General features: G+C 35.6%; 1 protein-coding gene across 22 annotated transcripts in view; it reads right to left on the minus strand.

Annotated features, from left to right (window-relative positions):
• DST (dystonin) overlaps positions 1-13375 on the minus strand; it is a 291178-nt gene that overhangs the window by 47076 nt on the left and 230727 nt on the right. For 18 of the 22 annotated variants that reach the window (XM_068183693.1, XM_068183704.1, XM_068183692.1 and 15 more), the window contains 8 exons: positions 12977-13303; positions 12722-12806; positions 11291-11532; positions 10146-10352; positions 6326-6445; positions 6037-6144; positions 4068-4286; positions 891-1094 (listed from right to left, as the gene is read on the minus strand). In XM_068183693.1, the coding sequence (XP_068039794.1) occupies positions 891-1094; positions 4068-4286; positions 6037-6144; positions 6326-6445; positions 10146-10352; positions 11291-11532; positions 12722-12806; positions 12977-13303 (1512 nt within the window). The remainder of the gene's footprint in view (positions 1-890; positions 1095-4067; positions 4287-6036; positions 6145-6325; positions 6446-10145; positions 10353-11290; positions 11533-12721; positions 12807-12976; positions 13304-13375) is intronic. The other 4 variants (XM_068183707.1, XM_068183709.1, XM_068183706.1 and 1 more) reach the window with 1 other exon arrangement.

Genomic DNA, 13375 nt, shown 5'->3' on the forward strand with positions numbered 1-13375 from the left:
TTTAGTATTTAAGACCTAAGCAGAATATAGCCCTTAATTTCCAGTGAACAGAGAAAAAAAGGGGAATTTCCTATAAAAACAGCAATATAGAAAAAAGTATTTTTATTCAGGTTTTTGTATGGGTTTATGTACAAAGTTTTACTGAGTTCTTTTCTGAATCTGGGGTAGAGGGAAAAATTTCTGTTTGAATTTAATGACAATTAACCCATATTTAACAGTTATAACAATTAACCAATACTTAACAGTTGCTAGAACACAACATTTGACAATACTCTACTGAAGTTAATTTCATTGGCTGATGAAACTAGAATATGCAGCTTTTGTGGACTTGACCTGAGTTTTATGCTGATGACATTTTGTGAAATCTAAGTTTCCCGGTAATACTTTTCTGTAACAGTTTCAGTACGTTATGTTACCTTCTCTGGAATCTGCAGCAAAGAGCCAATGCCACTACCACTGCTAAACTACCCACTAGTTCCACTGCCAAATGTTAACTACAGCTGCTCATTTCTAGAAATAACTATACCCAAGCTAACTGATCAAAATTAACATTTGTTTGCAAATGAAGCATCATCTAGCAACAGACCAGTAGGAGAAAACAAAAGTGAAAATCAAATCCCACATCTTTAGACCACTAGTTTTACTTCAAAATTAAGCAGCTGTAACATTTTTCAATGGCTGCAAAGTCATAATACTGACCAATATATAAAATTATAATCCCTCGAGATATAGAAAAATCAATACCATTAGCAGTGATATGAACATTCACAGACCATTAGGTTGAAAAATCCAGATGAAACAGTAGTTTAGTCTTGATATAACCATGTAAGATGACAATGTGTATTTTTCCATTGAATGAACTCAGTTATACTTTAAACCTTAATTGATACCTGGGTACACTGAGAAATGGCTTCATCCAGTGCCAGTGCTCGCTTTTTGACATCTTCCTTAATTTTACTGTAAAGGGTGTCAGCTGCCACATATTTTTCTTGGATAGAAAAGCCTTCTCCCGGGCTCAGCTCCAGCAACTGAGGCCCAGTTTTGTTCATCTTATCTATATGAGGCTTGTGCTCAGCAATCAGCTCACGCAGTTGCTGTAACAAATGAAACGACTTATCAGTTTCTTATGCTTGCACCACCACATTACAACTGTCCACACTTCCAACACATCCAGCTGGCAAGAAATTCCAAACAAATACCTTTCGTCTTAATGTAAAGCAGAAATAAAGTTAATGACTGCTTTGCCAGTGATCATTCCTATTCCAACACATAACTATCCAGGCATAAAACATCAGAACTAGAGACACACTGGAAACACTCTGGCAAGACATATGATTACAGGCAGAATATAAGATGCTAATTATGCATATGATGCTAACAACAGACATTGCCCATCATATTTAGTACCTATAATGACAGAAAGGGCAACGATATTCCAGACATGGGCGTAACACCACCACATATATACTTTTCATGTTGATATTGGTCACATGCTGCAAAGCCTTTCATTGAAGAGCATCACAGAAAGAGGTACCAGCATTGCAAGAAAATTAATTCAAATTATCCTTGATTTAAGAACAGGAAACTAGCACAAGGGAGGGTCAAAGAAATCAGTGAAAAGGGCAAAAGGACAAGCAAGAGTGATCAGTAGAGACCTATCAGCCTTGTCTGTCTCCCCTTCTGGCCACAAGACCCTTCTGTCTTTATAACAGCACTATTATTTAACTTACACAATGTTTAACAAGCAATTAGTAAGTGCATTATATTTGATCTCAGCTGTCTATTCATTCTCATCATCTACCCCAGAAGCAAAAACTGTGCTGAAGACTGTGCAGGGGCTTATGGAAGTGAAATGTCACAACATGCCTTCCAAGTTGTCTAAGGATTTTGGATTTTTCTTGCTTGCACCCACAGAACTGACAAAAGGGAAAGGGTTTTGTTTGTGTGAGTAGCCCCATCCTTCCCTCCTTCCCCAAATTTTATTTACTTTCTCATCTCATCCCTCTCTTTTCAGAAAAGTCCCAGTCTTGTGAGGCACTGTCCCTCTCAGTGCTGTGAACTCCATGTATTTCTATCCAACAGCTCCAGTGCAGAAACATGAGAGGTACATGCACTGCTCCTCCCAGCTGAGAGTTTGTTTAAATTAATGAAGACCCAGAAAAGAGCCTATATCAGTCTCAGGGTAAATAAGTTCTCCTCTCTTTACTACAATCCTTCCCTTAAAAAGGAATCCAGATGCTGGCTTTCTTCCTTGCTTCTCCCCAGAAGAGGAGATGTTGAGGAGACTGGGAAGACAGTGACACAACTCTTCAGTCCCCCAGTGACAAAACAGAAATTAAAATAACCCCCCTGACTCTACTATTTACTTTGAATGTAACTTAATTTGTACACTCTGCCACAAGAAAAAAAAATGTTGATTAGCTTAGAGGAGGAAAAGGAGATTATAAGAACAGTTTGAAAATTTTTAGAAAATAATTTTGTGTGGTTTACTTTTGAGCACAAAGAGATGACTTGACACAAGGTCACAAGAGTGCACATTTCTGGGTCTAAACCTTATGCTAATACTCTGCCAACAGCTCATTTCAAACCAAACTAACTGCATGTTACTCACACAGAATCAAGTCTATGAATTCCACAACTTGGAACCAAGATAGTCATCAGTAAATACATCAGAACAGAAACATTAGGTTCTCGTTCACATTTGAGAGCTACCTTTTTTATTCTTCTTTTTAATAGAACAACAAATTATTTGGTCTTCTCCATGATCTACTATTGGGTAAGCAATTCTAGCAAACAAGAGCAGATTACGTGTTAAAATTGCCTGACATTAATCTTCTATTTAACAAACAAATCTCAGCTAATGGCATAGCCTGGGGAAAATGCAAAAATAGAAACTCATCTGAAAGCTTCATAGAAGCAGCATGATTAAAGTACATGAGGAACAATCCTGCAAGTAAAGCAAGCATGATATGGTTCACGGTGACTAATCAAGGTAGTTTGTAAAGCTTATGTTATATAGCTAGTCTTAACAGAACATGTTTGTTCATTCTGGACATAATAGGAAGACAAATGAGTGAACCTGGTGTTTACCAGTACATAAGAGTGGCATATTTCATTAGCTGGTCTCAAAGTAAACAAGACTTTGAAGCTAGGGCTCTTGCTATCTAACTTGAGTCACTTAATGGAGGCAGCTAAAATTGAAAAAAAAAACCACTAGTTACTCCATGCTTAGCAGGGAGAAACAGGTATCTCCAGTGGCCATGCAGGTTTTGTATCTGCCAAAACATGCAGGTTCTTAACCTCAGTGGGATGCATCTGATTCCATGTGATACTAGCAGTCACCTATGAAACACCTCAATTTTTATCCAAACTGATTTATATTCAATTTAAGAGAACCCATGCAGTGGCCAGTCTACAACACTGTCACCTCTATTTTGTGATGCTGTGGTAAACAATTATTTATTTTAATTATTACACAACAAACATTCTTGACATGATAAATTACTATGGGATTGGTAGCCAAGCAATCAATTCTTGGCCCTCTACTTGCTCATCTTCCTTACTCAGCTAAATTTAGTTTCAATGTTACCAACAAAACAAAATCCAGATTTTTTATACATACAATAAGATCAGCATATATCCAGATCTGTGTACAGACTGTACCCCCCTTTTGTTTATTGCTCCAACATCCCATATCTGTTCTTTTTGTTTCCTGTTTTGGTTTGTTCCAATATGACATTAATAAGTACTTTTAAATATACTTCTTAACTAATAACTATTATGTGTTCAGTGCTCTCAGTACAATGACAATTATTACCCTTTAGCCCTCTTTTATGCTTACACATTACTTGCTGCCTTTCCCAGAGACTGTTGCTTACATGCACAGTTTCGTAAACAGTAGAGACATGACTGAAAATGTATATACTCTGTATTATTGTTTTAATTTTTTTTCTCAAAAGAAGAGTATCTCTTTCAGTTTTAAGAATTTTGCAGAGTAGTCCACAGTTATAATCAAAATACTTCCTAATATTTAACACTTCCCTTTTCAAAACTGGCAAAATGCTTACCCTATGTTCTTCTTGTTGTTGCTTTAATGTTTCATATTCAAGGGCTGGTGCAGGAAGCTGAGAGATGATCATTTCTGTTTCAGTTAACCATGGCCAAAGCTCTTCGTAAGTCTCCCAGAACTGGTTAACTAGGGACTGAGCCCGTTCCAGCTGGAGGTTTCTCTCTGAGTTCATTTGACAGACTTGATCATATTTCTGTAAGAGGCTTTCAATTTTTTTCTGTAAAATAATATTAATTTTTAAAAATTAATTTGTTTATGTTTTTCCACGTGTCTCTTACCTTCATTTCCAAACATTCTTTGATAATTTTAGCACCAATTCACAGTGAATAAAATTTCAATTTTGATGTTTCTACAGTATCACTGTTTAAGGTGGACAGAATCAACAATGCGGGAGACCAGAATTTGACAGAGTACTTGCACAATAATTAGAATACATTTAACAATACTGATATTTACAAATGACACTTTATTCATAGGGCTTCTAGTCAAGCTACAAATGATTTGACTACAGATCTTAGCCCAACTTCCTTACTGCAAACACTTATCTTCAGTGACACTTGGCAGAAACTAAGTTTTCCACAGCATTTCTGAATCAAAGCAAGAGGAAAAATACATAAAATCTGTTGGGATGTTTAGTTTGGTTTGGTGGTTTTTTTGGTGGGGTTTTCTTTTCCATTCTGGCAAGATAATAGGATATATTGTTGCGACTGTCATTTACAGACCTGCAACAGAAACTACAAAACACTATTTTCCAGGTTAGCATACATTACTTAATGAGAATGTAGTACCATTAATAACATAGATAATAGTGATAGAACTATAAGGCTTATACATTACTAATTTAATGTATTTGGGCATGTAATAGTAAATTAAAGTTTCAACTAGCTATATTTTTCCAGTGGAAAACTGCCCATGTTATCATGTTTATGAAATATTATATGTGACAATGCACAGAAATCCAAGCCTTGGAAAAACTACATATAAGCAAGACATTGAATATGAAGAAGCTTTTTTTCCCCTCCTTTTGGCAGAACAAGCTATCCTTTCATTTGTTATGTCTTGCATGTAAATTAAGTACAGAGATGCTATCCAGAGGACAGAACATAACCTTAATACACAGATATACAGTACTTTTGACAAATAAAAATATTTAGTAAAGACTCACACAAAACTGCTCTGCCTTATGACTACAGCTTCATAGGCAGAACACCTCATCTATTTTAAATTCACTTAAGAGCAAATCAAATTTATTCAGAGATCCTGCAGCAGAACACAATTACTGAAACATTGTTTTTCATGGATTAGAAGGACTGAATCTACACAGTATATCCAGCCTCACCGTAATTTAGCAAAAAATCCCAATCCCACAACTAATCCTGCCTAAATGCCAACATGAAAGATCCACCTCTACATGTTTGCAGCCCTGATGTTGGGCTCTCTGCGTCTGTGTGTAATAAACAAAGTCATAAGAATGCCTTTCTTGGGCTGTGACAGGATGGAATAATCTTGGCAAGCAAGGTCTACATGGAAATCAGCAGAAATGAAAGTAAAGGCTGACACTGAGGTGCAGAGCCATTGAATTCGGCACAGAAATGCTCACACCCAGAGCATCACTGACCCAAAAGAACTCAAAAGATAAACTGCCAGATTCCACACATCAACCCAGATGACTAACACCTCTTAATCATCTATAGGCGAAATTACTATTTAGTATGGATGAAGATGATAAATGGGACTCCAAATTAGTGTCAGGCAAAGAAGCAAGTACACAGCGTTTGTTCTTTTAACATCCTGAAGGAAGGAGTGCAAAACACAACAGTATTTCCTCTAGCACTGCAATCCTCAGACAGGAAGTGACTGTAATTAATGCTTTTTCATTAGTATTTTTAAAAAGACACAACAGGAATCCTTCTACTTGTACATTGTCTGCATATCTACCACTGTAGCTGCAATTTAAGGAACTTTACCTTCATCATCTGTTTCTCTTCTTCAGTGCATGTTTTCATAATCTTATCCCCAGATTTTACAAGTTCATCTATAGTATCTTTGTGCCTTAAAATCTCCATGGTAAAAGCCTTGAAACACAATAAAAGTTGGTCAGAATAATATTTTTTAAAAAAGTATTTGGAGCAAAAGACGGTTTTGAAATGTATTCATTATGATTGGATTGAAAATTAAATCATGCCAGTACATTTTCTAGATGGAGAGTGTGTCAGCCAATAATTAACATGACAGTTGGAAATGCATTTCTTTTACCTTTTGAACTTGCAGCTGAGCAGTGGTCTGGTCTTGCTCAAGCCTAATATCACCGAGAGACATCAGCTTCTTTTCTGTTTCTGCAATCCAGGCAAATTCAGCATCAGCTGCTTGATCAAACTAAATGAGGGAGACAAGAATTAGTTCAGCAGTTCTACAGATATGAAATCAGAATAACAGTTTCAAAAATTTTAAAGAAGATTAAACAGCATATTTATGAATTTTTAGAAAGATAGCTGTTCAATTTCCATTTGAGATTTTTATATAAATGAAATACAATGCCCAAAATGGTTCTGAGGAATTGTAATACAAGCAGCTTAATTCATAAGTGTGACAAAGCAACAGAAGTAAATACTTTTCTCCAAAGCTTACAGCTCTCTAACAGTCGTAAGAAAATAAAAAAGGATTATAACCTCAGAGTTTTAACTAAACTGCTTGTTTTCATTTTATTCTACTTTTACATGTCTTTTTCATCTCTGTGTTTATTATTACTGCTAGTGTTGCAATTATCCTGAGACACAGTTGTTTGATGTTACCCTGTTAATCTGAAGAGCTGCTTTGGTAATAAATGATCAAGGCAAAACAATCACAGTTCAGCTAATTTAGTACAAAAACCTCACCGAATTTAGAAAAGACAGGATTTCATCCAGATCTAGGCCTCAGATTAAATGCAAAAGTCTTTTTGTTTTTTGAGTGTTTAGATACAGCCAGTCATTTCCTTCTGACTTTTAGATTAACTTCTGACTACAATAGTCAACATTTAAGTGTTTCAGAAACTTCCTAAAGGCACTAATATAATGAAAGGTGTTTCTTACTAATTTGCAAAGAAAGGCATGAAAAGAAGAATGTGGGAATCTAAGTCTTCTGAAATGTGAGAGCAAATTAAAAAAAAAAAAAACAAAATCATACATTCTCTCTTCAGAACAAGTTTATAGGCATGCATTTTAGCACACACATGTTGCAGTACTCAACCAGGGCAACTTTGAGCCTAAGCCATAGACAAATATTACATGGGATGTATCAGATGCACATTGTAGAAACTGTGTAGAAACATATGTAGAAACCAAATAAGAATTTATTTGTTGAATTCATAAAAACTCTGCCCCCTCTCCAAAATTACCTGAACCTTAATATAGCCCTGAGTTACTGTGAAAATCTGTCAGGATGCTTTAGGTCAGAACCTGCTATTTGTGTTGTTGTGTGCCTCGCAGTTTCCTCAGAAATCTTCTATTGAGCACTCTCAGTCCTACTTGTCTTTAAAATATGACAATCTGTGCCTTTATGGCTGTAGTCCATAACAGTCCTGCTCCTTAATATAACTGGAATTCACTTTAGTCACTAACATAGGCTTGTCTTAGTGGTTAATCATGAGTCCCACAAAATGAAAGAAACGGTCCTGAGATTTCATTCTTAATGATTCAGTCTCTTTCGGCCTTTATAATCCATTTGTTACGTGAAAGAGAAGAACGTTCTTTTTCAGTATATGTCATTTCTCATTTAAAGTAACAGAAAGTAAGACTTGTCCTAAACACTGTGACGTCCTACTAGAAAGGTATGTTCTGAAATAATCAGTACTGTAAACATTAGCATGAAGCACATGCACCAGGCTAGTTAAATCCTGGCTTTAGAAAGTACAGGTCACAATCAAGGTTTTCAGAAGTCCATCTATTTACAACTGAAAGGGAGAAGATGATTTCAAATGTGTTAGATGTACAAACTAACTGCAGTGTGACTTCCTGATAGCAAATATTCATGGGTAAGTAAGTAATATTGAGGAAATATTTCATGGAAATAACAAAACCAAGGCATGGCACTGAAACTTCTAAGGTAAATAGCATCGAGGAAGGGAAAAATCTAAACTCAATTTGCTGAAGGTATAGGATTTCCAATTTGTGATGCTTAAAAACAACATTAAGGAATAAAAAGCATAAAATTGGCACTCTCTGCATCCAAAATTTGAAATGTTTTCTTCCCATTATACATGGCAGTTACTTATGAGCCCTCAGCTACACTTGGAGTCACTATAAAATCATCTACTTAATCCCTATCCAGTTTAACCAAGCATAGTTCATTGTGGTACATTTTCTTCTGATCAGGAATGATTGATTTCTGAATATGACGATGCTGTGATTTTCTCCATGAATGCTTTCTAAATCACTCCCTAAGGCTGCTTTAGAGTGAAGAACTGGTAGAATATGACCTTGTATTTCTATATAGGACTCCTTCACTAGAGGACCCCACCAACGCCTTCAGTCTTGAGAAATGAAGACTAAACCATGCAGCTGAATTTATCTCTATTATCAGCCTGGGACCATTTTACCCAGGTAGTTAAAAACCTGGGCATTGCATTTGTCTATTATTCTTCCAGCTTCCATTCACAACATGAAGCTATTCTGCCTAATCATCTGTGTTTCTTGCTGCATTCCTCACTTCGGTCCAGGAACATCTCACAAGAAACCCACACTTACTCCTACCAAAGCCTTGTATTCTCAGCAGCTTTGTCCTCCAGCCAAAACTTAATAGTATAGGCACTTCAACAAGTTGCCACAGGGCAAACTTAAAGAGCACTAGCTTCTCCAAAAATGCTTTTTATCTTGCATAGTTGTATGGGAAGTATCTTATCCTTTACTGGAAGCACATTAAGCCACCTGAAACTTATCACAGGACATGGTGTATAGGAGTTTATTGTGATGATGTGCTGAAGTGGAGTTTAGGGGTATGCAGGATGAGAGTGCAATGTTCCCTTGCAACATTAGCTAGTGGAACAGCAGCTCTGGACTTTTTATGTCTGGATCTGAAACTGCTCAACTAATGCTAGAGGATGCAACATACTCATGGAATTCAGAAAATCTGAAGGAGAGCCAATATATAATCTCCTATCTCACATTATCACTCATTAAAAAAATAAAATAAAAATCGCCCTTCATTTTTGAGGATTAGGTTAATGAGATGAGAAAATATTAATTATCAAACACCTTAGAAAGAAACCTGTAGTTATTTTTAGGCTCTCTTAGAAGAAAATCTGAATTATTGCCTCTTTTAGTCAGCTTTTAGCAAACTTTGAAATTATCACACGCTTTCTTCTTGTCCTCTCACAACTGTTTAAGGGAACTACACAGCAAAAGGAGAAATCTCCACCAATATTTGTATGCCTGAACTGGAAAATTGTGTTTCCACAATGCATTTATAAGCTGGCTTAAATATGAGACTACTTAGTGACAAAATTAGAGCCCAGTTCTCAAAGTGTATCCACATACACTTCTGTGCATGTATAGAAACTTCCACATATTAAATAACTCAGGTTTTGCACCCCAAGAACAAAAGTATTGAGGATATTAATAAAAGTGCTATTTAAATCCTCCACTACAGCTGGAACGAGATCATCCAGCCTTTATGGTCTAATGTGCAGAGGAGCTAGACAATCAGCAGATGCTAAAAGGTATGGCCTACCTAGCAATATCAGTGTCACCTCCAGAAAAGGCAGCTCAGGATCTTGGACCATATTTTACTTAACACAACATGATGTACAAAAGATGTGGGCCATTCAGTTCTTAAGCAAACCCCAACTTAAGGAGCCACAGGTTACTAACAGCAATTTTAGCTAAAATATTGTGTTTTGCATCAACAAAAATGGAGACAACTACAGCAGAGTACAGATTAACAGATTTCTGGCATTCATATTTTAACAATGGAGTCCCATTTCAAATGGGCCTTTTTCTGCTCAAGCATAACAAACTTTTGGCAACATTATTAAAGGACAGCTTTTGTTCAAGTACACACAACCAGAGACTATTACTGTCCAAAGAACAGTTTTCAGTACCTGCTGGGATCTCAGGAAGGCAGCATCGATCTCATCCACCTTCTGAGAGATCGCGTCACTCACTAATCTGTAGCGTTCGTTGTCCTCCGTTATCATCTTGTCCAGCCCCTCTCTGGCCCTCCATGGCACCAGCTCCAGGAAGGCACTGCCAACTTCATTCAGAGTGTCCACTAAGCCTTTGTTGTTCTTTGCTTCTTTTTTCAGTTCCTGTAAAAGGCCATTTAAAACAATTAAACCATTTAAACATGGCAGTATATGAATGGAACACAGTTTACAGTTTTTTCATTCTTTCAACTACTCCATGAGTCCAGAACTGAAATGCTTTCCACACAAAACAAAGGGATAAATTAGAATACTTATTTTCAGCTAAACTGTATTAGCTTTTTGGTACTGTAAGCTGTTTGACAGAAAGGTAAGCAATTCTTAAGAAAATTTTCCACAAAATCTAACCTAAATATATTTCTCCATTCAGTATGATTGAAAATTTTCTAAGAATTGTTAGTACTTTGTGAAGCATCCAAAGAAAATAAAACTAATGGATGGTTGTGAACTGCAACTCCATAAGGAACTAAATCATCAGCAAATGAAATTGGCATGCAAAACAGAAAAATATGATGAATTAAAATTATTAGATTAAATTTCAAGCATACATTCACACAAAGGAACAAGCTTTTACCTGTATAGAACTTCCCATCTATTAAAGAAATGTAATAGAATTTTTTTAAGCTTCCACCCTCAACATTTTCTATACCATGCAGCTTACACTGCTTTTTTTTTTAATAGATCTTGTTAAACAAAATTAGTAATATATGTTTAAAATGCTGATACTTTACAGGATTTTATCTGTGCCACAGCTAAAGACTTTGTTTGACAGTTTATGAAGTTTCCCAGTCTTAGGTAGCTCCTCGAATAAAACGAAAATGTTGTGCTCCTCTTGTGCTAAAATAAACCTCAGCCCAAATTTATAAGTGATTATAACAGATGACACTGTAAAAAGAGTTTGATTCTTAACTACTGTTACATTTATTCAAATGATCTGATGCCAAAATTAGTTATTAAAAAAATTATTTCATATCAACCATTAATTAATGCAAAACCTCACCGAATCACAAAACAGGAAATAATTCACAGGTTCTAAAACCTACTTTTTGTCTTTCTTGTACTTGGCTTAATTCTTCACCCTTTGGTATCTGAGTTTCATATGAGAGTAACTCCATCTCTGCTTCATCAAGCCATTTGCAGAGTTCCTCATGAGTTGAGTGCAGTTGCTCTGCAAGCTGCAGAGCCTGCTCTAAAGTCTTGGATACATCAGAACTTAATTTTGTAATATCTTTGTATCTCGCTTTAATGCCTTCCAGTTTATCTTGAACAATTACAACTTCATCACCTAAAATATGAAAAGAATGTTATTTCCCATGATCACAAGTATTAAAAAAAACCTAAAAAACAAAACCACCACAACAACAAAAAACCAAAATCCCAAACTCCATATATTACAGAAACCTCAGTATTTCATTTTTAAAATAACCCAAGCAAGGTGACAAGGCCAATCCTCAACTGTTGTAAATTATCCTACCATCACTAAAACCCACAGAGGTACTAAGTTTACCTCAGTTCAGGATCAGTCCTTCTGTCTTTTTTTTGCTTTACTTAACTATTACAAAGTAAGGAGTTAAATAGAATTTTAAACAGAAATGTTCTTATTAAAAAAGTTCTTATTATGTTCTTATTAAAAAATCCACCCTTAAATTCACAATATTTCTTACAAAAGCCAAATAAAAGATATAAAACTGTTACTGAAAATGTAAAGAAGAAAAAAAAATCTACATATTACTAACTAGACTTTCAATTACAGTAGATTTTGACATCACAATTCACCCTCATTGCTGTCCATTTGAAACACAACTCAAAAGGCTAAAAGAAAAACAATGCATTGAAATTTATTAGCCATAATATTAGAAATGTTCAGATTTCATCATAGAATATGTGTAATGTCAAAGTTTGGAACAGAAAAGGATAATACCACCCTGCACAAACATATGTACGTCTCAAAGGGTTCAAGAACTTCATAAGTACAGGAAAATCTGGACAGATGTTGATCTACAGAACAGACACACTGTATATAACTGGAATGCAACTTTTCCCACAGTATTAACTCCCATGGCTGAAGCTTTCCCCTTGCAGTAATAGGTAGTCTAATATCTTGTTCATCTGCAGTGGATGCCTGCAGGGAATTTACTGTGTCCACTGCCAAACAGCCCTCCATTATGAGTAATGTCCATAACTCACTATTAGGAATGGAATGCAGGTTCACTAGAATAATTTTCCACTAAAAATAATAAAAGGATTCAAGGGCTAAATTCTCTGCAGGCAAAAAAGGCCTTTTGCTCACTTATATTAAAAGTAAAATTGGCCCCAAAACATAGCCTAGGTTGACCTCAAAACTTATTAAAATAAACAACTATGATTGCTTTAACCAGTAAATATGAACCATATTTACAGGCTTCACTTTAATTTTCTTTGGCAAGTACAAGGAAAAAAAGTATGACAAATTATAGTTTTATGTAAGTTCTCACCTGTTGTTTGCTTGAGAAGCTCTAAGCCATTTTGTATAGCCAAATCAACATTTTGTTTTCTAAGAAGAATCTCTTCCTGAAGATCCTATGAATAAAAGTCACTTATGTTAGCACAGACCTAAAAAAAGTATATTATTTTTATTTAGAATAAGCATACTGACATTTAAAAAAAATCAATGAAAATAAATGATGTATGGGGATACAAATCAAATTAAAAACATGAATAAAATAAGAAATGAACAGAAATCAAAATACCAGTAATTCAGAGTGCTGTTTCTCAAGCAATTCTCTGTTGCAATCTTGGACTGACAATTTGTTCAGTTTATCATGGATTTCATTCAGCCAGTTCATCAATTCAACTTCGTCCTCCCCAAAAATCTGAGCATTGCTGAAAGCTTGCTGGAGAAGTTCAGACCTGCTGTTGCTCTTCTCTTGAATTTCAATGTATCGTGCCTGAGCAGAATCTAGCTTTTCCTGCACCATATCTTTATCTTCCCTGGAGCTCATAGTCTTTAGAGACTGACCAGCGCTAATGGCCTGATGTAAACTCTTATTGTGAGCTAGGACATCATCTTCTAGGGCCTATATTTTATTTTAAATAGCGAAGAATAATGGAAAAGAAAATCAGAAAAACATAAAATAAATTTAAGTGGA

Source organism: Anomalospiza imberbis, chromosome 3 (genome assembly GCF_031753505.1).
Source record: "Anomalospiza imberbis isolate Cuckoo-Finch-1a 21T00152 chromosome 3, ASM3175350v1, whole genome shotgun sequence".
Classification (NCBI taxonomy): Eukaryota; Metazoa; Chordata; class Aves; order Passeriformes; family Viduidae; genus Anomalospiza; species Anomalospiza imberbis.